At 38.6% G+C, this 27,844-nt stretch overlaps 1 protein-coding gene across 3 annotated transcripts in view; it reads left to right on the top strand.

The window, feature by feature from the left end:
- TMEM182 (transmembrane protein 182) overlaps positions 1-26,553 on the top strand; it is an 83,248-nt gene extending 56,695 nt beyond the window's left edge. For all 3 annotated transcript variants that reach the window (XM_003909067.3, XM_009184865.4, XM_003909068.5), the window contains exons 4-5: positions 7,121-7,258; positions 23,635-26,553. In XM_003909067.3, the coding sequence (XP_003909116.1) occupies positions 7,121-7,258; positions 23,635-23,855 (359 nt within the window). In that variant the 3' untranslated portion in view covers positions 23,856-26,553. The remainder of the gene's footprint in view (positions 1-7,120; positions 7,259-23,634) is intronic.
- Positions 26,554-27,844: the final 1,291 nt, after the last annotated feature.

The following is a 27,844-nucleotide window of genomic DNA, read 5'->3' as shown; positions in this document are numbered from 1 at the left end:
ATCAGTCACAGTTAAAACGTCAGGCTGCTTTTGCCTGTCATCTAAATTAATGAGGTTTTAGTGCATATTTTACTCTTTTTCTCTGGAAAAAGAAATACTATGGGGCTTTACTTTCCTAACGTTTTCCATTGAATTCAGAACAGATTCCCATTCTGCCACTAGCTTCTTGCCTGTGGTAATCTTCACACATGCACAAAAAGGCACGTAGATACCGCGTAAGCACACTCATACAGACACACACACGTTAGTGTGCATCATTAATAGTCAACTTGACTTCATAGCCTTCATGGTCCTGTAGTTTTTGGTTATTTTTAAATTTCCTTCCTGAAGGATTTTTAACAGACGTTTCCCTATACTGCCTACTCACATCACTTTGAATTTGACCTTTCAGGTATACGCAAGACATGAGTTCCTTTGACCTATGCTTGAATCTGAAATTTGAATTTGTATGCAGTTAATACTCTTTCTATTATATATTTTTATGGATAAAATTGAGACATCAGGAACATAGATTTGCATTCCCTATATGCTCTGTTTAACAAACTAGACAATCTCTAATGATTCAATGACTGTTTTATTTTATTAATTTATTTATTGAATTTTTTTTTTTTTTTTTTTTTTTGAGATGAAATCTTGCTCTGTTGCCTAGGCTGGAGTGCAGTAGCACCATCTTGGCTCACTGCAAACTCCATCTCGTGGGTTCAAGCTATTCTCCTGCCTCAGCCTCCCGAGTAGCTGGGATTACAGGCATATGCCACCATGCCTGGCTAATTTTTGTGTTTTTTGTAGAGATGGGGTTTCATCATGTGTTGAACTCCTGACCTCAAATGATCCACCCACCTCGGCCTCCCAAAGTGCTGGGATTACAGGCGTGAGCCACCGTGCCCAGCCTGTTTTATTTATAAATAAACAACAGAATACTTCTCGAATAATTACTAGAAAATACTATGTTTAAAGGGAAATGTTAGAAAAATATGAAATGATATAGTTACACAGAATATGTTGATATCATATTTCAGTACACTTTTGGCCGATGATTTTCAGTCTAGATCTACTAGAATAAGGTTATGAAATAAGTTGCTAGAAAATGTAATTCCGTAAAAGTTTAATCTGTTTGGGAAAATAAACTGAATTCCCCAGAACTATTTATACAACATCTGTTGTTGGACTGATTGGCCGCCATCCTCAGTTCAGCACCTGCCCAAGGAGCTCTTCATAGGCCAGTTGACCAATTGATTGAAAAATCAACAGAACTTACTCTCTTTAAAACCAGTCTTTAATTCTTTAATCCTTTCACAGATTCACACATGCTTTCCTTTAATTATCCACATTGTGATTGTATAGATTACATGTAAATGCATTTCCATTGTAAATCTTGCTTCGTGTTCTAATAGGCACTAATAGAAGTTCAATATTATGTAAGTTAAGCATTGAACTGTATTTAATGAGACAAATGGATTTTTAGAAATGCTTCTACTAGGCACAGTCCTAAACCTTGAAAGACGAGGCTGTGTAGTTTTACAAGCTCAAATAAACAACAAGAAAACCAACTCAGTTTTCTCTGAGATACAGTCAAGATCTAAGAGATTGAAATGATATAAATCACTAACCAAACAAAAATATCCTCCAAAAATTATATAGGTATATAAAATTTTATATATATATCTAAAATATATATCATTATATATGTGTGTATACACACACACACATACACACCACATTTATAGCCTCTAAGGACAGTCTTTCAGTTTTCAGTGTTAATATATGTGTGTGTGTGCATATGTGTATGTTCTTATATATATATAGATAACTTAAAGCCTATCTCCACCCTGGATCCATGAGATTAGATGATATTTGTTAGTATCAGCCACATTGTTGACAAGACCATTTTATTACAAGGTGTCATAATTAATAATAATCATAGCAAATATACTTGAGTGCTTACTGCATACAGCCACTTTTCATATATTATATCAATGAATCCTCACTATAAGCCTACGAAAAGAATACTGCTTTCTGTATTAGAAAACTAAAGTCTATCATTGTCACACAACTAATAAGCAGACGAGCTCCCATATCATGTTTCAATTCCCAAATGCATGCACTTAATTCACTCTGTGTTGAAGATTCTCTGATTGGCTCAGTTTTGCTTCAGAGAGTGCATGAACTCTACGCAATTCTACAAGACAATTCTTTATTATGACTGAGGATTTTAATTCTGCAATCGAAGTGTGGTACCTATGAAGACTATGGAATATAATTAGCTAGAAAATAGGAAATTCCAACAAATTTTGTAATATGCTTGATGTTATGCACTTTTGAATGTTACAGGCATAGGCAGGAAACAAAGCACATGGTGACGGCACTCAGGCATCTGACTTGGAGGCTATTTCTATGTGATCAAAGCTCTCCAGGCAGCCAAGGCCCTCCCTTCCTTTAAATGCCAATCTGTGGTTCCTGCCTTGTGCGGGGGATTCAGAATCAAAAGCTGGGCTCCTTTGCTAGAGCAATTGAAAGGGCAGGGATTCGCAGTGGTCAGGAATGACAGCAGCTCTGGGGTGCATTGTTCCCCACTTCTGTCTTACTCTCTGTTTCTTCCTCTCCCTCATCGTGAGTCTCCTCCTTTTCTTACATCCCCTCTGCTGCCCGCTGCCTTGAGGCTCCTGCTGCTTCCTCTGCCCTCTGTGCGACCTGGTTCAGGATCGCTGAGCCCTTGGCTTCCCTGGCTCATCTGGACCTGGACCAGGCTATCAGTGCCTCCCATGAGCTTCTGCTCTGCTGCTCATCACCTTGGTTTCTCAGTGTTCTGGTTCCTAGGGGATCACAGGGATGATTCCAACTCATCTTTTCAAACTGTTCTTCAGAAGACATGGGTCAGAGGTCACCTGGCTTTGTGTCAGGTGTCTGCTCCCATTTACTGATGTTTTAGGTTTGTAGGAGTAGAGTCATGTGATATGGAACGTGGCTACTGCCTTTTTAGGAGGTAAATGGACAGAAAACGTTCCCATGGGAGATGGTATGAGAACTTTGTAGAACTTTCTGTATCAGTAGTTTACTTTGCCCGAACATGACTACTACACTCTAAGCTATCATTTAAAGAGACGTTCCATCCTCAGTGGCACATCAGAAACAGTGTACAGCCATCCAGCTGTCCCACAACATCCATGGATAATTGTTTCCCGGACCCATCCCCCTGAGGATATTAGAATCTGTGAACACTCAAGTCCCTGATATAAAATGGCATAGTATTTGCATATAACCTATGCACATCCTCCTGTATACTTTAAATCATCTCTAAATTGCTTCTAATATCTACTACAATGTATGTACTAAGTAAATTGTTGTTATATTGTACTGTTTTAACATTTGTATGATTTTTATTGTTGTGTTGACATTTTTTGTGGTGTTTTTCCTAAATATTTTTGATCGATGGTTGGTTGAATCCACAGATGCAAAACCCAGATACAGAGGGCTAACCATACAAGCTAAGGGAAAGAATGCATTTTCCTATTGCTGAACACAAGACCCCCTGCTGTGCAGTGATAATGCAATCTTGATAATAATAGCAGTAAAAGACACCACACGTGGTGGCTCATGACTGTAATCCCTGCACTTTGGGTGGAGGAAGCAGGAGGATGCTTTGAACCCAGGAGCTTGAAGCTGCAATGAGCTATGATTGCACAACTGCATTCGAGCCTGTATGACAAAGCAAGACTCTGTCTCAAAAAGAAAAAAAAAAAAAGAAACGCCTTTTACTGGTTTCTTATTATATGCCACAGACTTCACATACTTTGTAAGTCATTCTTCTAATAGTTCTAAAGGATAGATGCAAACATCCCTATTTTACAGGAAAAGAGACTTCTAGGAGCTTCAGTAACTGGTCGAGAGTTACCTTGAAGGAAAGTGGTAAATACTCAGGTCCCTCTGATTCCAACACCTATGTTTTTCTACTGTATTAATCTGATTTTTAAAATTCTAACCAATATCTTTTAAAGGAACTAAGACAAGAAATAGAGTCTACTTTATTTACACGGATATTAACCAGTTCTGCTGCTCTTCCTCCATTTCTAAAGTTTCACGTGCGCTCTGGTGTCATTTCTCTTCAGCCCGAAGAACTTCCTTTAGCATTTCCTGTAGAACAGGTCTGCTGGTAACACATTCTGCACTTTCCTTCTTCACAAATGGCTTTATTTTACCCTTATTTCTAGAAGATATTTTCACCACGTGCAGAATTTTAGTTGAAGGTCTTTTCTTTCAGCACCTTAAAAATATTTTCCCGCTGTCTTTTGGCCTCCATCATTCTTGACGAGAAAGTTAGAGTCTTGGGATTGTTTCGGCATATGTTTTATGTCATGATTTTTTCCACTGGCTGCTTTCAAGACTGTTTCTTTGTTACGGGCTTTTGGTAATTTTTTTATTTTGTGTCTTGACTAATTTATTGGGGGAATTTATTATCTTTTGGAGTTTGCTGAGTGTCTTGTATCTGTAAATTTTGTGTTTCATCACATTTGGGAAGTATATCTAAATCATCTTTGGGTTGGCTGTCTCTTTGATAATTGATCAGATTTTCATTATTGTTGGTATGTCAAGTAATTTCAGGTTGTATCCTGGACACCTTCAATTTTATGTTGTCAAAATTCAACGTGTTAAATTCACTGGAGAATTCACTGTTAAAATTCTCTGGATAATGTTGATTTTTTAAAATTTTATTTTATTTTTTCAGCAGGCAATCAACCAACCCAATCTGTCCCTTTCTTCTGTGGTGGCAGTTTCAATGTCAATTCAGTTTTCAAAGTCTGTGTGATGCTCTTTGTGCCCTGCACCTGGGGCGCACACCACTCAGGGCTTGCTCTGGAACCTGGATGGTCTTCAAACTGTAATTTGGTTCTCAAAGACTTTGCTATGCTTCTTGGTCTATTTCCTGTGCATGTGCAACTTGGGGGTATGCTTGGTCCTTGTGTAGATTCAAACATAGAATTTTAGAGTCTTTTCTTTAGCTCTTTTCTCTGTGAGATTTTGTTTACACCCTCTGGGTCCTCAGACTGCTTCCCAGTTTCTCTGGCCAGAAAGGTTGAATTCTGAGTTCTGGCCTCCTGTGCTGTGGCACATTTCCATGCAGCCGTGACACACAGCAAGCAGCAAGAGAAAAGGGAAAAAGCATGACCATGATTCCTCCCTCCTCTTTGCACAATGAGGGTTCCTTTTTGTGGTTCCTCTATCTAGAGGGTTGGGTCATCATTTGGGATCTTAAGTGCCCACGCCTCCACTGGGGCAGCAGTGCAGACCTGTATTTAAAGCTGATCTGGAGGCAGGACTAAGGGAATAAAAAGAGGAAAAAATAAACATGGAGATTTACTCTGGCTTTCAGGGGCCTATTTTCCTAGATTTCTAGAAAATGAATTCAACTAAAGATGTTTGTTATTCACACCTTTTACACAGTTCCCAATTGGCTTGCCTTCAGGCCAAATCCATGAGGGAAAAAAAAGAAGAAAATCAGATAACTCTTTGCAACTTCATCTTTTGTTAAGACTTGACTTTCCTTCTCACCCCACTTGCTATTATTTACTTTCACTCCTTATATGGTTGCTTGTCATACTTACCTAGTTTTAGTTGTGATCAGTGCAGCCGTGGAATGAATTTCTTATTCTCTGAGCTGCTGCTTTTTAGTAGTGATTATACCCCTAGCACTTGGCATGGAAGCTGTCCTGTGAAAGATAACCTCAACCTATTTCTAAATGAAGTAAATGAAAATGTAAAATGTGAGACTCACCAATTGCCTAATAAACTGTGGAAGGACAAGGACAGCAAATATTTGGCCCACACTCTGCAACTCTTGATTTCCATACTCAAAGTTGACATTAGTATCTCTTCACTGCCCTGTTCCCTGCTGCATCTGAATACAACTGCAGAATGTTGTCTGACACAGCAGCCCTGGAAACCATGCCAAGTGGCCAGCATTGGTATGGGAAGTGAAAACCTATCAGGTATTCCTGTCTTCAGGACTTGGTTATTCATATAAAAATCTGAGCCTTCCTTTTCCATTTAACCAAGGTGACTCCTCTTCTCAAATTTCCATCGTCCCATCCTCTTTCCTCTAAGACTCCAGTTGGTTGATAGATTTCTTCTTTGCCAGGAAGGTGTGTTGAGGAAAAACATTCTTTGCCTTCTTATCAAGTTTTATATTTTCTTAAAATATAACTTGACTAATATGTTTCACTAAGCATTCCCCCATCTATACCATCAAGAATTTATTTTAGCATGTTAGCCTTTTGGAAATGATGAATTTGGTTAAGGTTGGTAATTATCCAACTTAAAAATGATTGTGGAATTCCTTTTTGTTTGATTACCATATGTCACCAAACCTGCTATCTATTTTTCACCAGCTGTACCATTAACTTAGCCTTGCTTGTCCTTGATGCCTATAGACTTCTATACCTCTCATTTTGAATCTTTCTAAGTGAAAATATTAATAGAAAGAGGTAGGCCTTAAATAAATCTGATTTAAATTCTCAGATTTGCTTGGAAAGCATAGCTGTTTTGCTTGTCATTTTTCATTGCCTTAGACTATTTTCTATAGAGCCAACAATCTAAATAGAAGCAGATATTTTTGTTGTGGTTAGGGGCTTGGGGTGACTGTTATCAGCTCTCAGAGATAATCATGGTGCAAATATATCTTAGCAGAAGATGTGAAGCAGTGTTTGTAAATAATGTGAATGCCTTTACATGTGTTTGGACCTTCGGTGTGAAACACTTCTATGCTATCCGAGTGGGCACTTAAATGGGGGAACTCTTTAGAAGCAAGAACCTTAGGTCTTCTTGCTTCTAAAGTGGAAAATCTTGATGGAAAAAAAGAGCTCCCACAGTATATTAAGCTTGTGTGTAGTACAAACATTGAGCAAGAGGAGTTGATTGAAAGTCACCGACACGGACATCACTGATTCCAAGGTCATCTGATAAAATCTCCTGTTTGTTGAGACCCATCCCTGGCATTCTATCTAGCAGTGCCCATGGCTGAAATTAGAAAAATGAAGATGACAGCAACTGATTGTGTGGCAATCTGCTGTATCCATAATCTAAGTGTATTTTTCTTTCTTTTCTCTTTTCCTCCTGGGGGCTCCAGTTTACCGTGGTTTCTGGGCAGTCCTGATGCTCCTGGGGGTAGTTGCTGTAGTCATCGCAAGCTTTCTGATCATCTGTGCGGCCCCCTTCGCCAGCCACTTTCTCTACAAAGCTGGGGGAGGCTCCTATATTGCTGCAGGTACGTACAATTAAGTGGGTATGACTTTCAGCCATGGTTTTTCTTCATGTCTTTCGATTTTTCGTTTCTATATTCAGGCAACAGCCTTCTAGTAACAGTAACACAATAATATTTGTATACAATACTTCTTGAACACTAACTAATAATATTTGTATACAGTACTTCTTGAACACGAACTAATAATATATGTATACAATATTTCCTGAACACTAACTATGTGTCAGACACTTTTCAGGGACTTTCCATCTTCCACATGCTGACACATTTAGCCATCATGATAGTCTCTGCTCACTGTAAGCCCATTATTATAAAGAGAACACTGAGGCTTAGAGGAGAAAACTCTGTCACTGACTCGCTCCAAGGTGCACAAGAGACTGTTAACCTCTTACCCTATTAATTTGCCGTCTGTAAATGGGGATTGTAACGTATGTCTCTGTAACATGTCAGGTTATGATATGGGCAGGTATTTTCTGAGCTCTTCAAAGATAGCCCTGTGATGATATTTATGACAAACACACACTCTTGATTTATCATAGGTACAAAAATATTTTTCTACATCATCACCATTCATTTTCTTAATTGTTTGTTCATGCCAGGTGTGGTGGCTCACACCTGTAGTCCCCACACTTTGGAAGGCTGAGGTGGGTGCATCACTTGAGGTTAGGAGTTTGAGAACAATTAATTAATTAATTGTGGTTCACGTGAATTATCTGAATATATTATTTTCTGTGTGAAGCTTGCATTTATTTTAGTCCGGTTTCTAACTTATTTGATTCCTGCTAAAATGATCACACTGCAAATAGAAAAGTAATTTGAAGAGGTCGCACCGTAGTGACAGTTGAAGGAAAGGAACAGAATGGAAAGGATTGTTGTCCTTCTAATCTTTGGAAAGATAGCTTGTGACGCTGCCCAGTGTCACTTCATCAGTGCTCAGGTAACAACAATACTTTCTGCATAAGATGGTGCTTAATTCTGTAGAGGGAATAAAAAGAATAATCAGATCTAGATCCTGTGTTTTATAGGGGCCAAGAGGAACAGAAGTTTCCCTGAAAAATCGACTTGCAAAAGGCAGATTAATTGAAGAAAAGGCATATATATTTGTTTAACATGTGTACACGGCAGCTTTCAGATTGAAGACCTAAAAAGATATGGGCAAGTTTTCTAGTTTTATGCTTAAGTTCCACGAAGGATGGGCAGCTGTGTAGAAATATGATTGGACAAAAAGGGTGGGATCTAATGGTCATAGACTAAGTGGGGAACCCAGCGAGGCCTGTCTGTTTAGCTTCTTCTTGGCCTCTGAGCAGCACGCCTGCCTTCCGGGTGTGGGGCAGGACCCTCTCTGGAATAGGGATCTTACGACCTATTGGCAAACAACGTAGGTCAGGTCATTCCTTTGAGGCCAGTTTTTACCCAGAAAGGTGGAGGGAGAGTTAGAGTCATATGTTCAGGTTTCATGGCTGGCTTTGGGGAAAGGAGTTCTGGTTTCTATGATTCACCTTTGTGGAGAGGGGTACCTTTATGGTTTCTAAGGCCAGCCTCGGGAGAGAACAGGGCTGGGAGGCAGGAGGGCAGGAGAAGGTCAAAGGAAAACTTTTGCTTCTGAGGCTGCTCCTGGGGCTTCGTTTTGGGGTTTTGTTTCCTGAGCCCCAGCAGTTTAAAGAGCTCAGAAAAATCTCACTCTGAGAAGAAGAACCCTGTTTAAACCATTCTTTCATCTTTTATTTCAACTGTTTTCTTTCACTGGATTTAGCCATTAAAGCTCTTCATTACAAAAGCCTTTTGTATTGAGATGTAATCAACATACAGCCTACCATTTTGATGTGTATAATTCAGCGTAGGGTTTTAGGATGTTCACAGAGTTGTGCAAGAATCACCACTATCTGATTTCAGAATATTTTTATTACTCCACAGAGAAACCCTGTTTTTTGTTCTCCTTCTCTCCTGACCAGCTCTAAGAAACCTCTAATCTACTTTCTATCCGTATGAGTTTGCCTATTCTGAATATTTCCTATGAATGATATCACACAATATGTGGACTTTTGTGTCTGGCTTTTTTCACTTAGATCTGAGAAATTATAATCCCTGCTGCTTGAATTCATAATTCCTAGGACCAGATCCCATATCCTTATATCCCTTAAAACTGAGCATCTTCTTGGCCAAATATGTTTTTTTCACCCAAACTGCACTTTACCCTTTTCCGTTTCAAAGTTCTAATGAGGGTACATATTTTTCTATGGTCTTCCCAGAAATAACAGTGCTCTATTTACACGTGTAAATATTTGTTTCTTCTTTTTCCTTGCTTTTTTTTTTTTTTTTTGTAACCACATTTTTTCAATAGAGGGAACATGTAATAAACATAGTTTAGTGATAATGTATTATGGGCAGCATGATTGTTTTAAACTCAGAACTGCTTTGATCCTGGTTTTGGTCCCGGTTTTTGGACAATTTGTGTGTGTGTGTGTGTGTGTGTGTGTTTGCGTTTGTGTGTTTAGTAGCTTTGAAAAAAATTGTTGGTCTTTTTCCATTTTGCAATTTGTGCAAGAAAGCAATATACGCGAAGAATTATGTTTGGCTGAGAACTGTGTAGGAGGATAAAGCATTTAATGTACTCATATATCCATACACCTGTAACTGGTAGATTTTTTCTTTTTGCCTTTATTATTATTTTTAATTGACACTTAATAATTGTACATGTCAGATTTTTAAAAAATGAACCTTGTGTTGCTTATGGTAAAGGGCCAAGTGTTTCCTTGCTCAGCACTTCATGCAAAAGCCCCGAGCAGTTCTGAGGTGTCCAAGGTGTTGAGGGAGCCCATTTTCAAAGCCATGAAACTGGATGATTCAGAGGACGTTTACTTTACATTTGCCTTTTATTAATAATTTCCTTTGTGGCACTGTTGTGGGAATCAGGAGGACCAGAGAGACCTCAGGGTAAACGAGGAGGATTTTATTGAGTGCACTCAGATCCAGTGGATTAACATCCTGAGACTGGGCCCAGAACAAAGACAGCTCTTGAACTTTATACAACTTCAAAAAGGGGGTGGGCTAGCTTGAAGCAGGCTTTCGGTGGCATGAAAGCAATGAAACAGAGGCAGAACAGAGACAGTTAATCAAATTGTGGCAGGTGTGTAACTCAGGATTACATATGATGGTTGCTATGCAGCCCAGATGGCTGTTATCTAGGTTTGCTCTAGTGTCTAGCATGGGCTTATCTCATAACCTTCGCTATGGCGCCCAGATGGCTGTCGTTTAGGCCTGCTCAGGCTTCTCATGACCTTCATCATGCCGCTTAGATAAAACAAAATACTTGAAGTTACGAGTTACAGAGAACAGGAATCTATAAACTCATACTAAAAAGAGAAAGGAAAATTTGTTTTTCTTCTCCCTTTGCTGAGGGAGTGCTGGGAGAGTCTCCAGAGCACGTTCTTTGTGTCCTGGCTTCTCAGATAGTGTTTATTGAGACTTTTCCTGGGTCTGGGCTATGTCTGTTGCTGCCCTAATACAAGAAAGCTTATTTATTTTTCTACTTAATTTTATTTTTATTTCTTTAATTTCCGCCTCAGTACAATTCTACATTGTTTGTGTATGGCCATTTGTTTACCAAGAGCAGGGAGAGCTACCCTGTCGCATGGGATGGAATGTGACTGGTCACTCGTTCCAGAGGCTCCCATGCCAGCCCTGGGCCAGCACATTGAGCTTTGCCCACAACTAGGAGCAGGTGCAGCCTGGGCTCCGGCTTGTGGTGGCTGCTTTTTCAATGCCACAAACAGAATTGGACGCTCTCTGTATTTTTGGGCAGATGGTGTTAGGGAAGGGCAGAGCTAAATTTTCTATGGCCATTGCTGAGTGTGTGCACATAGGAAGACTCTTTGGCATCAGCAGCCCTGTGTTTAGACATTCCATGCATGGCAGAGGGATGCTTATATCAGGGCTGTGGGGTAGGAGGGATGGGGCCCATGGTATTCCCTTTGCTGGGTCAACAGGCTCAGAGCAAGGCTCAGAAGGCTTGGAAGGTGGATATTGCGTCTCCCTACACTTGGACAGAGACTTCCTCAGGCAGGCCAGGCCACCTGTTTCCAGGGGAGTCAGTTCTGGGCAAAGTGTAGTCATTGTCAGGACAATGACCGTCAGCCATAACTGTTTCAGCGAGTGATCACACACCTCTGCAAGATCTCAACTGCCCCCGTTTGTTTTAATGTGGACTCACAGAGAACTCTTAGATACAAATGGGTTGTCACACATCTCCTCCTGCCCCATGGCATTGAATGTGATAGGAAAGATGCAGGAAGTGTTAGGATACGTAGGCATGGCATTCTCAACATTGGCTTATATGAAGAAAATTACCGTAAAGCTGAATAGTCATAATCCCTGGGCAAAGCAACACCAACACAGCAATTTCTGTACATGAGCAGGACATCTACGTGTGTGAAATGAGTAAGGATGTGGCCTGGACACTCAGGACACTGGCATTGGGAGATCAGCCATAAAATTCACTATCTTACCAGCACATCAAGGTAGAAACATTTTTCTGCCATAATTGAAGTAGCCTTTTCTTAAATGGCAAAGTGGGATGTGTGTGGAATTTTGCTGCAGAAAGTAGAAACAGAGTCTCTCTGGGTGGAGGAGACTGCAGAGCTCTGAACCTTGGGCTAAATCCTTTGTTAGACTCTCAGGCTGGTGAGACTACCTGGACATCTCGAGAGTAGAAGGATTCAAGCAGCCCTATTCCAGGTCCAGGGTGTGCTCATGGAAGCAAAGGGTGTCTTTGCAGTGTACCTTAGTCCCTTGAAACACCACAGAGGCCAAGTTACATCTTGATTCCTGCAGGTGCCTGCTTGCTCTGCACCATTCCATGAGGACAAGGTGAGCTCTTTGTCCCAGACAGCTGCTTCACAAGCTACTTCCTCTCACCAGGGAGATGAGCAGGGCTGGTTGGGATGAATTGTGTGAATCCTCTGCCATGTGTGGCAAAAAGCCTGAAGCACAGCTGTCTGCAGCTCACCCATCTTTCCTGCTCTGGAGGCAGTGCTTTCTGTAAGTGTAGGGTTGGAAACAGTTAATCTAGTGTAGGAAAGGTCAATAGCTAGAAAGGGAATAGAAAGTCCCCATCTCTAGCAAGTTAGACTGACTTAAAAGGAAGTGGGATTTGTGGTTTGTTTTCCTTTTTTCTTTTCAGAAGATCAAGAGAAATGGCAATAGCCCATCAGTAAACCACATTTATTTGCAACTAAGATAAGAGAGATATGATGGACACATAATATGTAACTCAGGATGTTTTCTCCTTAATCCTAGAAAAAACAGCTCGCAGAAACCAAGAGATGTAGTTCAGGTGCTCATTTTCCTTTGGCTGAGACTGAGCATGTGGCTCACAGAGGCTCCTCGTGTTTTCCTCCAGGTAAAGGAGGATGTGGCAGCCATCAGAGCAGAAGAGTGTGTGGGGCAAGGCAAGAGCAGGACAGCTTAGGAAGAACTGTCAACAGCCTGGAGGCAGGCTGTCTACACCTGCATGCAGGTGCAGCCCTGCCATCCACACCTGCAGGCACACACAGCCCTGCCATCCACACCTGCAGGCACACGCAGCCCTGCTGTCTACACCTGCTGTCTCCACGTCCATCCAGTGAAAGATCTGGGCTATAAACAGCTGCCCACTGTGGACAAGCCCAGGGAACTCCCTGGGAGGGGCTGGCCAAGGCGTGGCTACAGTGGCTTTTCTTTTTTTCTTTTTTCTCCTTCACATTTTAGTTTTTTTAAATTATTTTATTTTTAAAACAATTTTTCCATAGGTTATTGGGGTACTGGTGGTGTTTGGCTACATGAGTAAATTCTTTAGCAGTGGTTTGTGAGATTTCAGTGCACCCATCACCCGAGCAGTATACACTGCACCCTATTTGTAGTCTTTTATCCCTTGTCCTCTTCTACCCTTCCCCCAAAGTCCCCAAAGTCCATTGGAGCATTCTTAGGCCTTTGTGTCCTCATAGCTGAGCTCACACATATCAGTGAGAACGTACAATATTTAGTTTTCCGGTCCTGAGTTACACCTAGAATAATAGTCTCCAACCTCGTCCAGGTCGCTGTGAATGCCTTTAATTCATTCTTTTTAATGACTGAGTAGTATTCCATTGTGTATATGTACCACAGTTTCTTTATCCACTTGTTGATTGATGGGCATTTGGGTTGGATCCACTACAGGGTTTTTTTGTTTTTTTGTTTGTTTGTTTGTTTGTTTGTTTTTAAGCTTCTCTGACTTTCCCTGGTGTGTGACAAGTAGGCTTTCAGGAGAAAATCAAAAGCATAGCTTCCCAGTAGGAAATCAAATATTTCACCCGAGTTCAGAACTTAACATATTCAGAGCTCTGGTGTGTGGGAGGTAGGTGGGAAAAAAAAGTAGTTAATACAAAGTATTTGTTACTGATATGCCAGCCAGATGCACCTCTTGTGGTAGACTTAGTGTCTTCAGTTTTGATGATCAAAAGGCCCAGGTACACTAGATCTGCCTTCTAAACAGGAGCGTAGACTAGTCACACTCCTATTTCGAAAAGTACCTGGTTTGTAGACTCGCTTTGTGCCTTCCATTGTCACAGTTGGAATATATCTAAAAAAAAAAAACTGTCATCCAGTTACTGATCCTATTATAATGTGAGAACACCTTCCTTCAGATTTTAATGTGAATTTGCCAACATCCTTGGTCTGACATTTTCCATAAATGTCAAATGCCAGCATTAGTCAGCCTTGCTTAATGTTATATAGAAAAGAGATGTGATGGCTTTTATTTACACAAATATTTTAAATGTTATTACTTTTCTTTCTCTGATTCTTCCTTGCAAGTTTATTTGCCCTGCATTCCTCTTCAGTGGAAATGTGTCTAACTGGTTGTTAGAATCCGTTTTAAATGGGGCAGTAATATGGGAGAAAATGAGGAAATCAAATCCCAAAGCCTGCTCCTTAAGTCTGGAACATCTTAGTTGGGTGAAGGCCGTGAATGGGAATGAGAATGTGAAGAGAGGAGACACAGAGCCATTTCTTTGGAGAGAGAAATTGCTTCCCTGTAAGTGTCCACCCAACCTGACAGACCTTGTTGTCCACCCAACCTCCAACCTTGTTGGAGATATTCTGGGTCACGGTCTAACTCCTGCCCAGATAAATCGCCGTCTCAGGAATACCTTTGGTGGAGCTTTTCTGAACAACCTTAAACTTCAAACTTGAATAAATGCTTCCCCACACTCCTGTCATCCCCTCAAAATAAAAGTAAGTGCTGTTTTTCTAAGAAGTAAGGTGACAGGCCTGGCAAACAAACGTTTTTACTCATATGACATAGTGAGGCATAATTAATCTTTATCCTGAAAGAGGGTTTTCAGATGTGCAAAGTGACAAGATTATTTATTTCTCTGAACCGAGTGTGGTGGTGGTGCCTGCAGTCCCAGCTACTCAGGAGGCTGATACAGGGGGATTGCTTGAGTCCAGCAGTTCGAGGCTGCAGTGAGCTATGACCACACCACTGTACTCCAGCCGGGCAGAGGGAGACCCTGTCTCTAAAACAACAACAACAACAAAAAACATACTGTCTCTGGTCTGGAATTAGGTTTTGTCACCTAAGTGGAAAGGCAGACCAAGTTTCCATAAGCTTTATTCTCCTTTTTCAAAATATGTGTCTTGTTACTATCTACTATTTACTCAGTACTAAGGGATTTAATTTCCTTGCAAACATTTCTTTTCATTGAAAACCATCCTATCCCCCAAATGGTTACTTTGCTCAGAACTAACTAGCAGTGAGTGGCCAAAAAATATTGTATTGTTTTTTTCACTAAGTTTTATAATTTTTTTTCCTGAGACTTTTGTTTTCTTTACATTTTTGTATATGGAAAGACAAACCTAATGTGCTTGACCTAGGCTAAGAGTCTGTCCTGGAAAGAATTTTTACTTCCTAGAAATAAAGGGCTGATGGGCAGGGGAAGGCGGTTGGCTTGACTGGACTCTCAGAGAAGAAGTTGTCCTCAATACAAACGAGCTTGAGCCTGGATTCACCTTCTGTTCTTGGCAAAACGTTTTGTCATGGGACTATGGGGTGACTGGTGCCACCTCGTGGAAAGTTCCAGAAAGACACTGGGAGATGCATTGGAGGTCATCATTCCCTTACTCCTCTGAAATCTCAGGACTAGAAGACACCACAGCGAGTTTATTCTTTTGCCTCTTGGCCTGTCCTGAGATAGTCCAGACACATGAGAACCTCTGATGCTTTAGAAGATTTGAGAGAGTAACATTTGCTAACCATTAGCAGGAGCTCGTGCCAAAGTTTAACAATAATGATAACAAAATTAGCCAATGCTTACTAGGTGTTTGTCATGTTCCGGGCACTGTTTTCAGTGCTTTTCCTCTGTTCGGTCCTCATGACTGCTTTCTGAGGTAGACACTTGCATCCTGCCTATTTTACCAATGAAGAAACTGAGACAGAACAGTGCGAACATTGCTCGGGGTTATTCAATAAAGTGTGAAGTGTGAATCTTTGAGGCAGGATTTGAACCAGGAGAGTCAGAATCCAAGGGTGTGCCCTCAATCACATCCTACTTCCTGAAACTCAATTCTTGTGAATAAATATTTCCTTGGCATTAGATAAAACTCTCCTTTTCAGATTAAACCCCTAATTACTTGTAGAAATAGATAAACCCCCATGATCATTCTCTGTTAATAACTGCTTCACAGTAGAGTACAGAGCACTGGGTATGCAGGATGTTTAATGATAAAAATTATATGACAATCTAAGAAAGTCATAAGTGCTTGAGAAACTCAATCAGAATTTTATATATATAGTTGACTACATCAAACTATGAGTCCAGAAAATGAAAGGGAAGAGGCAATTAATGTATTTGGAAAGTAGAATGCTGAAGTGTGTGCAGCAGTGAGCGTTTGGAAATCAGAAAGGTGTAATCATGATATAACAGCAGAAAGAATTAAGGCTGTCTCAGAAAATTGAAGAAAAAATGGAAAACAAGTCTGAGAAAATGAAGAATGGGGATAAAGAATGTGCACGATTATGCATTCATTGTTCTATAATCTGAAGCATGATTTTATGAGAAAACAATAGCATACTAATGTAAAGAAGAGCAAACTAGTTTTTCAAAAACACAAGTTTAAATCATTTAAAATAACTTCTAGCTTTTCTCAGAAAGACTGTCTAAATATTTTAATGGATGCAATAATATTTATGAGACTACTTTGAAAGTGCATTACAATACTATGACAAATATTACTCTTTAGCAAATGCAGAAGTGGCAAATTTCCCTTTTCCCAGAATGTAATATGGTGGAAGTTAAGAGTATATGTTGGACTCTGGAATGCACCTGTGATCCTCGATCATGCTGCGCTAATCCTCATATTTTGTCCTTTAGCAAGACACAGAGACTTCACGGAAGTAGAGAAAGCCCTCAGACACTGCAATTTTTAAGGTTCCTCATTGTCAAAGTTAATACATATGAGAACAAGTTTGCAAATATTGTAGCATTTTAAGTGTTTATGTTTAATATAGTAAGGCTCTATGCTTTTACAATTCATACATAAATGAATTGTAACATTCATCCATAAATGAATTGTAACCCTATATATAACATGATTTGTAGATATCATGCAAAGGCTAATTGGGAGTCTTTTATGAATGCAGGGCTAAAGTCAAATCATCCTAATGGACCCCAATGGCATTCATAGCATGAGGGAGCATTGAGATTCCATCCTAAGAGGTTAATCAGCTGCCTGTTCTCCCACAGCCAGCTTAAGAGTCTAGCTCTTTCTCCTTGGTTGTAATTTTTGACCCCCTAAATTAAAGCCTAGAGATGCTCCTTAAATATTGCAGGGGGAAGCCTCTTTCCAAAGGAGTTCCAAAAAGAATGCTGTAAGGGTGGGTTGTGTTCTAGGTGGCTGAACAATGAAAGCCGAATGAGCCATTCAGCTTTCCAAGCTCATAGAATAACTGAGCGCTATGGAATAATTGTTAAAAGTTTTGCTGAGGAATTAATGTTTGAGGAAGACAGTTAAGTCAGTGTTTTATTAAGAACCGTGTTCTCAGTTGGATTTAGCAGAGCTGCTTGGGGGTGGGGAAAAGGGAGGAAGCTTCAGCAGGTGCAGTTTAGGTGCCTGCCGTAGCACCGACAAGTTCCAGTGCCATTTTATCAGTTTGGCCTAAGACTGTGCTCCATACACAAATTTCATTACCATATTTTTCTAAAATCATTTGTCTAAGGAAATGTTCTCCATCCTTTCAAAGCTTCATGTATGAGTTAGAACATCACAGAACAATATATTCCCCATAGTTTAATTCATAATAGAACAACAGAAGTGTTTATCAGTGGATAAACAGATAAACAAATTGTGGTATACTCATACGATGGGGTAATGCTCAGCAATAAAAAGGAATGAACTGTGAACACATCTTAAGAGCATGCATGCATTCTCAGGCATTATGTTGAGTAAAAACATTCCCAAACAAAAGACCGTATACTGTGATGATTCCATTTATAATGACGTTCTAAGGGCAAAACTAAGCTATAGCGATAGATGCTTTGGGTAGGAGAGTGAAGAGGCATAAAGAACCTCTTTGAGTGATGCATACATTGGTTGTGGCTACGTTGATGTTTCCATTTGTCAAAACCCATCAAATCATATACTTGAAATCCGTACATTTTACTCAATGTAAAGTATATGTCAGTTAAAAGAATGAGAAAGAGGAACCATAAACCTGGAGTGTTTTTACCCATTAGGAAACCCTTCAGACTATGGTAGTTTAATATCATATCTTCAAACATTAGGTATGGGCTGATTTAAGAAATGTTTGTATGAAGATGATTTATGTATTTTCTGCAAGAGCCTTTTGCAGGGGTATTGTCAGTCATGGTATTCAGTGTCCCTGTGCAGATCTGCAGAAGGCATTTCCAGTATCTCCCTTGATGCATTGCTGTGTTTCTTCTTCAAAAATGATAGTAAATGCACAGTTTATCAAATTTTTTTTGTTCTTTCTTCTGGACACATCTGCTCTAAATTCACCATTTCATGAATGCTGCTATCCTTAGCACACTTACCCAGGCCCCAGATTTTTTCTTTGATTCTATACTTAGCACAAGCGTGCCCTGCTGCCTTCCAGGCAGCTCCACCTAGAAAAGTAACCTAGTCCCCCAGTGCTTCCTGGAAACATTTTCCCTGTTGCAGAATGGGTTTGGGAATGTTTTCAGACTAACGTATGAGACTCCTGCTCTCAGGGTTCAGTCTGAGTTATTCCACAGGCTTCAACGTTTGACCTTGTTGGACAAATAAGTGGCTGGAAACCTCCTTTCTATCCCCTGTTGAAAATAGCCACAATGAGAAAGCCGATGCTGTCATCCCTTACATTTTATGATACTTACTTTCTAATTCTATGTAGATGCCATGCTACATATCGCCCTACCTTTAGAGTGTGTGCAGCCTTTATGTAGAAAAAGGACGATTTTGCTTTCTGATTCGAGTTTACTTTTCACCTCAACTTCATAATGAATGTGCAGTTCTATGGCTTTTCTTATGCCGGTAGAAAACTGAAATGAGTTGCCACTGCATTTGTGTGGAAGCATGACTAAAAGAGGCCAGTGAATCATTTTGAATTTATGATTCTTCCCCGGGTAACCTATAACTGCTCATGATTCCCGTTGTGAAAGCCCATTTAAAGGCAGTCGAGTTACATCTAATCAGTGAAAGATCACGTCTGTCATTTTTAAGTAACTCCAAAACACTCTCTTAAAAAAAAAAAATACATGTAAGAGTATATGTACTTCTATACAATAATAAAGCAGTTTGATAATTTGCCCAACTTTTTTAGGAAAAAAGTTTTCATTTCTGGGGCTAAATTTTTTTCTTCTATGGATGTGTTTTTAAATCTGGTTCTTACACTATAGTGAGAAGATCTTTAGAATATGCCTCCATTTTTCATTCTTGTGTTTGTGAAACAGTGAGGATATACAATTTTATGTCTCAGTTTTTGACTTGGTCTTGGGGAAATCTGTTTTGTTTCCATACTGTGATTGTTTCCATATTGTTATCATCAGCAATTGCATTCTCAATGGCCATTTGTCACTAAATTTTGTGTGCCCTTTGTTTCAGAAAGAGAAAACATGCTTTCCGAATTGAATTCATGGCATTTAAAGGGCGAAGTTTTTAATTTTTTAAGAGAACCCATGCAAAACGATAAGTTTCCATCATTGTTTCACATACTGCCAATAACAAGAGATTCAACATGGTCTTGGTGTGACTCAATCATCTGTTTGCAGTTTCATTGTGGTCACACATCTTCGTGGATTCAGGGCTGTGTTTTGATTCTGCCTCTAGTGAAATATTGTATACATTTTCTGCACTTCAAAAAAATAGATATTATAAAATTCAATTGGAAATAAATTTGTGCTTTCCAAATGTATGACCAAATTTAAATGTAATTTTATTTCAAAACAATTTAGTACCTGTATATTGCAGTATTTTCTATTCTTGCTAAAGTCACTGTGGCAAGTAGGTTTGTAACTCATTGTTATTCAAGCCAGCTATTGTTTATGTTTTTAAAAGTCCTAAGATATCAAAATATAGATGTTGTAAATCCTTTTACCTAAAGACTCCATTCATGTTTTTCTAACTATTCTATTAATGCCTTCTATAGCCAAAAAAATCCAATTCTGAATCATGCTTTGTATTTAGTTGTTTCTTGAGTCTCCATTAAACCAGAGGAAGTCCCATTTTTGTGCCTCCTAACCTTGACACTTTTGAAAAAAGTACAGGCCTGTGATTTTGTAGAAAGGTCTTGAATTTGAGTTTGATTTTTTCTTTAATGATTGAATTCAGTCTCTGTATTTTTGGCTCTAAGATTATAGCATTGATGCTGTGTGATTCTCACTGTATCCCATCAGGTGACGTGTGACATCAATTTGTCATGTCACTGGTGATGTTAACTTTGATTACTTGATTAAGGCAATATTTGCTGCGTTTCTGCAGTATGAGGTTACTATTTTCTCCTTCAAAATTAATAAGTGTTTTATTGGAAGAGATTTTGAACTTACGTAAATATACTCTGTTTCATTCAATTTTATCCACTAGTTTTAGCATTCATTTTTGTTCCTTCTCTGAATTATTTTTAAGTGATTGTCAAATGGCGATTTCTAATTCTGCCATCCCTCTACGCTTATAAGTTAGTTTTCTGTTGTAAGGAAAAGCTTCCCTTCTTCCTATTCATTTATTTACTCATTTATTTATATCACTGTGAGTTCCTATTTTATTAATCAGAAAAATGTACCACTATCATTATTCATTTGGTGATCAGATTGTTTCAGTTTAAGTTATGGGAGGCCCCAGCTAGCTGGCTTCCAAACACCCCTGTCATTCTTTGAACACATCTTCACTTTCTGGGGTAACAAGATTTTCCAGGTTCATCTTATATTTTACGCCTCAGCCTGGATTCAACAATTTCTTTGAGAAGCCCTGTTTCATGGAGTTTAGGAGTCAAGATCTGGACACCTGGTGTGTTCTGTGCGACTGGATGTTGGTGCTGCCAGATGCTCTCAAGAAACGGAGCCACGAAATATATCTAGCTATATACACACATGTGTATTTTAAAACATGCACACACACACATTTACTTCTATATTTATTTCTGTATTATCTATCAATGAAAAACCATGAAGTCACACTGATATATGCAATTCTAATCAAATTCTAAGCACTGTAGGGCTTATTTTAGCCTTCCTCCTTTTCAGATTTGTAACTCTGTTTCCAGGCAGTGAAATACATGGCTCCCATTGGCCTTAATCCAATCACTTATTTGATCAGTCTACCTGAGTACAGTATCCTTCTGTTTCCTCTCTTGGCCACATGTCTCATGCAGGCCACCATGATTAATTCTTGCTTCCATATCCACTAAACCATTGGCCTTTGGTGTAAATTCCTTCTCATTGTCTGTCTGTCTGTCTGTCTCTCTCTCTCTGTCTACATACATACACACACACACCCCCCACACACACAGGCTTACCCCATGGGTGAGATATAATCATAAACTAATCTGATACAAATTAAATGGACAGTATCTTCAATTAGTGAACAAGTTAAAGACTATAGCGATAAAAATGACTATTCTTCCTTCTTTTAAGATGGAATTCCTCTTCAAATAATGACAATATTTAAATATAAGTTAATTCTTTCTTATTAAAAGTCATCTACCTGATTACCTGCAATATGTTTTCCTAATACTGAAAATTCATTGGTGGGTTTTTCAATTTTTGAAAAGATAAATTTAAAGCTACTGGTTTTCACAAAGGCAATTTCCTTTTTCCATTAAAATATCTGAAAGCACAAGAGATTCACATGATGCAAGGAAGATAAAAACCCTATCAACAAATAATACAAAGTTTTGCAAGGTGTTTGCATAAGGCAAATGATATTATGCAAATGCCTAAGCCAAACCTTTACATCAGCAGAGAACACTGTGTATATATTTGCTGGCAAATGTATTGAAATGCACAGAGTTGCTAGACAACACATGGAATTGCCATATTGTTGTCAAAATCTGAGGTACGGCGTTGTAAGGAGTTTGCTTGCAGGCTATGGCTTTACTATTTCTCTGTGATTAGTTGTTTCTCAGTGCCTACATTGCTCTACTCTGTGAGCCAATATTTGCATTTACATTACAGACCATGGTGTGAAGGATGTTTCTTATTAGCGAAGCATCTATTTGATTCTTCATTGCTCTGTAGCTTGTATCATGATTACAAGGAAATTGAAGCTCCACTACTGATACACCACAACGTATTTATGAGCCCTTCTTCTTTTGTTTTTACTTTTCAAGATTCTTTATGAAATCGATGACGCAGGAGAGAGAGGGCATCCTAAATGCTGTAGGACCACAATTAATGTGAGAAATGTAATTGATGACTGGGCTCTTAAAAGCTACTCTCTGCTGATATGCCTCAGTCTCTGCTCCTAGTCCCAGACTTGCATTTAGCTTTCAGACATTCTAGCGATTAGACCATGGAGATTTTATATACCTAACAGTTCAACTCATTAATTCAACGAGTGTAATAGATCCTTGGCATGTTTGGATTGAAATTTTGGACAGATAGCAAGTGCTCTCAAGTAGATTTTACTTTAGGACAAATTTGAATCCGTCAGGCTGTGTGTGCGGTTTGTGTGTGGAGCCTGTTGCTTACTGGTGAGTCTGCCCAGCGGACCCTGGAGCCTGCTGCTCAGCGTAGTCGCATTGTTTGCTTCTGGTAATTACAGTAACAGTTACATGGGAAAGGACATGCTTAGTGGTATTCTCAAGTTTCAGAATTCACAGAGCTTTTCTGTCACTTGTTAAGGTCAGTGGTCCAAAACTGTAACACTTCATCTAATTCCAACAGTGTTTGGAACCAGTGGATTATAGTTACATTGTAATTGTTGCTAAATTGGGATGTTGCCTTCTAGTTAGTGGTTAGGGATTTGTTCTTTCCCTCCCTCCCTTCCTCCCTGCCTCCCTCCCTCCTTCCCTTCCTTCCTTCTTTCCTTCCTTCCTTCTCTCTCTTTCTTTTTTTTTTTTATTTAATATGGCTGTTGATCTCTAATCTATGATTTTATATTCCAAAGAATCTTTTATCATTAATCTTCCTCCCTCATTTATTCAAGACAATGTTTTCTTTATGCTGTAATCAATCTTTAGAGTGTGTGTGTGTGTGTATGTGTATGTGTGTGTGTGTGTGTGTGTGTGTATATATATATATATTCTGAAGAATCACGTATATTCTTTTATGTTTGTTCAGTGTTTTCATCTCTGCTCTTGTCTGGTGCTTACTTTGGTTTCTATTTTTATAACCGTATTTAATTCCAGCATTAGTTAGCTGGGTTGTCATAGTGTAACAAGAGTCAGAAAGACCTGGGCTGAAAATCAGCTCTGAAAACCACTGTCTTTGTCTCTGTATATCTAAAACCGGGTGATAAGAGTACCTATTTCAATGGTTTATTCTATGTATTGAAAGAAATAACATAGTATAGTGCTCATCCCAAACCAGTTGTACAGTTAAAAAAAAAAAGTTAGAATATAAATTCTAGAAGTGCTAAGATTTTCACTAATGTTCACAAGCACTTACTACAGTCCCTGGCACACAGGAAGCACTCAATAAATACCTCAGTGGTTGCTGTTCTTAGGCTACTATAGCCCTCCCGTCAATGCTTTGAAGATGAAAGATAAAAGAAATATCTATAAAGTACATAATAAAAGACCTGACATAGAGTATTTGAATTTGCTAGAAATATATTTGCAGGAGCTTGCCATTCTGGTCAGTGATTGGTTTAGATAGTGTTCTTGAGAAAACATCATCAGAAAGGCTAACAGTCTTTTGTTTCATCCTTCTCAGGCATCCTATTTTCATTGGTGGTGATGCTGTATGTCATCTGGGTCCAGGCAGTGGCTGACATGGAAAGCTACCGAAACATGAAAATGAAGGACTGCCTGGATTTCACCCCTTCTGTTCTGTATGGCTGGTCATTTTTCCTGGCCCCAGCTGGGATATTTTTTTCTTTGCTGGCTGGATTACTATTTCTAGTTGTTGGACGGCATATTCAGATACATCACTAAATCAACCATTGCCCCGAGTATTTTCTTGAGAGATTTTAAAACAGGGAATACTTTTTTTTTTCCATCTTGTTTCATTGATCCCAGCATAAAATTAGTGGATATAACTTTTTAGTTGCTATTCAAATTAATCATTTTAGTAAGATTTTCTTCAATCAGAAGGTCCTAGAATCTATCCAGATACCAACAAGCCTCCATCTTGTTTAAGTGCTGTCAAGGACCTAGGTCTTTAGGGAATAGGTAAACAGGTCTCCCTTTCATTGAACATGTTAGAGTTCATGCAGGTTGCAAAGGCCTGATAATAGCTTAATACCGTGACATGGGGAGAATCTAGATAGATTTGGCTTAAAGCCTCCTTGGCATTCACTTCTGCTAATTAAAAAAAAAAAATCCTTGAAGAATAATTAAGAATGGGCAAGGTTGTCAGAGAATTTATTTCGTTTCTTCTCCACACACATAATACCCACATACACATTCACTGGCTCTTGTGAGCAAATGAATTTAAAAATAGACAGCAGTTGTTCTCATTAGTGGGAGCCATGTACTCACCAGTTAAAATGGGCCACAACAAACAAGACTGAGAGCATATACTTATCTTGCTTTTTCACCAACAGTGGTTTGGTTACCTAGTTTTATTCACTTAATTGTGCATGCTTACATAAACTTTAAACTACATTTAAAACTAACTAGTCTGCATACCAAATTATATATAATCTAGATTGATTTTTTATGAACTTAAAGTGAGTTAATTGTGTAATGTAATATTGTTTAAAATACATAAAAACCAAGCATGTCAGCTTGGTCCATAATTCTATTTGATATTTTAAAATTCTCATTTAAAAATTATATTGCTAACGTTCAGCATGTGAAAATTTATTGATAAAATGTGATTTTAATATTCTTTAGCTATAAACTTTCAAGATACTTCCCTATGAGGGTTATAATAGCCCTGCTTTATTAAAGACCATAAAATATTAACTTTCCCCAAGATGTTATGGGTTCCAGTTCTTCTGATCATTTGATTCCTTTAATTCCTATCCCTCAATGTCTTCATCTTTACAATAGGTATATTAACATTTACAGATCGACTGTTTCCTTTCACCTCCTAGAAGAAACTTTACGTGGGGAAAGATAATTCTGTATTATTCAGTAGCATAGACTTTTTGTATATCAAAGATGTTCCTTTGGCACTAATGTTGATTGAAATCAGATCCATCTGAGATGCCTAGCTTGTATTTGCATTCTGGAAGCTTCCATCGCAGGGGAGCTTGGCAGGGTATGCGAGCTTTGTTGGAGGTGCGGTGTTTCATTCTGCAGCTGTTGTGAGGACAGACAGACATGGCCTACAGGCAAAAAAAGTCACCACCTAGAAGATGCTCTGGGAGAGAGGAACTGCCCCTTTTTAGCAGCTCTTCCAGTGCCGTGGGAGAGGTGATCCCAGTCTTCTCTGTACATCTTGTGCTTTTCCATTAAGATTTGTTCCAGTGGGAAGGAGCTTTGGAAAAATTGCAAAGGTCTGAATCGTGAGGGCGTTTTCATGACAGGACTTGCCAATAATAATAATAATAATAATAAAGCTCCAGGGGTCTAACTGGTTTCTCAAGTCATTTCAATACTATCATAAACGTTTTTGTGGTACTTTCCTTTGTCTTTCACTGTTTCGTTTTTATATTGCTTCATTTGCTTCTTTGCTTTTGGCTTAGTTATTAGAAAAAATAATTATGAGGTCTGTTCTGCACGTTGACTGTGATGTTAAGTTATGGCATGCCATTAAGTTTTCCAGACGATGCTGGATGTATCTGATTAGTTCTTGTCATCTGTAAATACAATTCTTTTTTGTAGTACTTTGGAATGGAGCCTTTTTCTGGTGTACTGTATGCCATTTAAGTTTCACATACAAGCTGCTTTCGGCAAAGGCTTGAATATTTATAAATTTCAGATGGTTATCCTCACTTTATAGTACACTTATGTGGCTACCATATATTTTTCATATGACAATTGGCTGAATAGCTGATGTGTATGACACTTTTACACAGATTTGCACTTTGGAAGTATTTTATAGTTGTAATGCATCAATCAAATAAATTTCAAGCACATTTCTTGATCAATTTACCGGTAACCCTCTGAAGGAACGAACGTGAGTTGTGATTGCTATGTCAATGAGTGAAATATACTTTAAAATGGCGGAGATATATAGTACATTATTGTAGCAGCCTTATATCTGATTTGAGATACTGTGTTGCCAAACGTCCATGTTACGTTTATTTCTCTATTGGTTGTATTTATTAATTTTTAGAAGCCTTTAAACTGTGTTAGAATCTTTTTGAAAAGTGTTGATTTTGCATCATAAAGTTTCACTTTAACAAATAGGTATCTTTTCAGTTACACTTTTAGAAAGAGAGAATAAAAAGGGCAGTGAGTTATGCTCTTGGACTTGGTGAAAGCTATCATCTCTCCATATTGTATTTGTTCAACTGGTTTAATTCACTCAGGTGGATGATTGCATATACATTGGAACTGGCTGGAGAGACTATACAAAGAAGTTTAATGATTGTGTACAATTTGAGGGTTGATGGTAGGACTTTCTAAAAAAGCAATATCAAGTGTGTTGTTAGTGTTCCTTTGGTCATTTTTATTACTAATCTATAAATATATTTATTAAATTTGAAGATTAAATGGAATTATAAAGGAATATATTGGAGGAAGTGTCACTGTTGGTAATTCTTCATCTATTAATTTTGTCTGTCTATCATCAATATATATGAGTGCATGTCTGTGTATATTTGTGTGTATGTAAGTGTGCATGTGTATTATACGTTTGGGTAGAAAGAGATAAATTGAATGATATAAATCAATACATTTGTGCTAAGCAAATTTTAAAAAATCAGTTTTCTTTGGGGAACAGCAATCTATTATTGTTGTTTCCCTGAGTGCTACTTTAACTGTTTCACTCAACGGATGGTGGTTTATTCGTTCAACATGTAATTTGATTTCTGTTTTCTTAAAAGTAACCACGTTGGACTTACAAAGAGACTTAGAATGTCAGAGGTGTTAGGCAAATATTGGATACCAGTAAAATTAGCTGAATGTAAGTCTGAAGGTTGGTGGAATTGTGAGAAAGACCAATGGTGATGGGGTTATATTGAAGAAAATATAAGATGAGCTAAATCAAAACCAGATTTGATTTTTGTGGGACTTCACCAGAAATGGAAACTCATGAGCAATAGATGAAACAGAAAACTAAATTTTTATTGATTGTATGAAGTAGTTAAATATATGGAGACATTTCCTCCGTAGTAGATGGAGAAATTCCAATCAGAATGTAGGATGACAATACCTTTGATATGTTAAAAACCAAGGAGGTTAGGGATATACTATTTTTCATATTTATAATAAGCATGAAGTTAGCAAAGGGACATTTAATGTGGTTAGCAGGGAAGCTAGGAAAGAAAGAAAGGAAAACATCCAGTTATAGATTATACTTTCTGAACTAACTTCCCAGAGCAAGGGTTAGGGGCTCTGTCTGCAGATCAGTGAGACAAACCTGGACTAGCCTGTGAGAGTGGGATGTATCAGAGACAGCAAGTCTGGAACGACAATGGAGACACCCTAAGAGACCCACTCAGCTTTTTGAAAGATCATCCCTCCTGCCCATAGGGTTCAGCTATGACTGAAAAATTGAAGGGGCAATTGGACAGTTGAACTTTATAAATGATCCACTTCTAGATGTAAGGAATCATATGATATATCTAATAATTCTATTTAATCCTATCTATCATCTATCTATATATAAATTATACAGTTAAATTGATCTCTATATAGATAGATACTGTGTCTATACATTGTCTATATAAGTAACTAAATTAGAACAATTTGGATTCTTCAAATGATGATGGTTTTCACAGTTCACTCAAATGACAGGATAGTTTACCCTGGGTTTATGAAATAAGCATGGTTGAGGTAATTGGTATCCTGCACAGATTCTGCATATT

Source organism: Papio anubis, chromosome 14, assembly GCF_008728515.1.
Source record: "Papio anubis isolate 15944 chromosome 14, Panubis1.0, whole genome shotgun sequence".
Classification (NCBI taxonomy): domain Eukaryota; kingdom Metazoa; phylum Chordata; class Mammalia; order Primates; family Cercopithecidae; genus Papio; species Papio anubis.
Note: the sequence above shows the minus strand (reverse complement) of the source record. Positions and strands in the feature narration are given on the sequence as shown.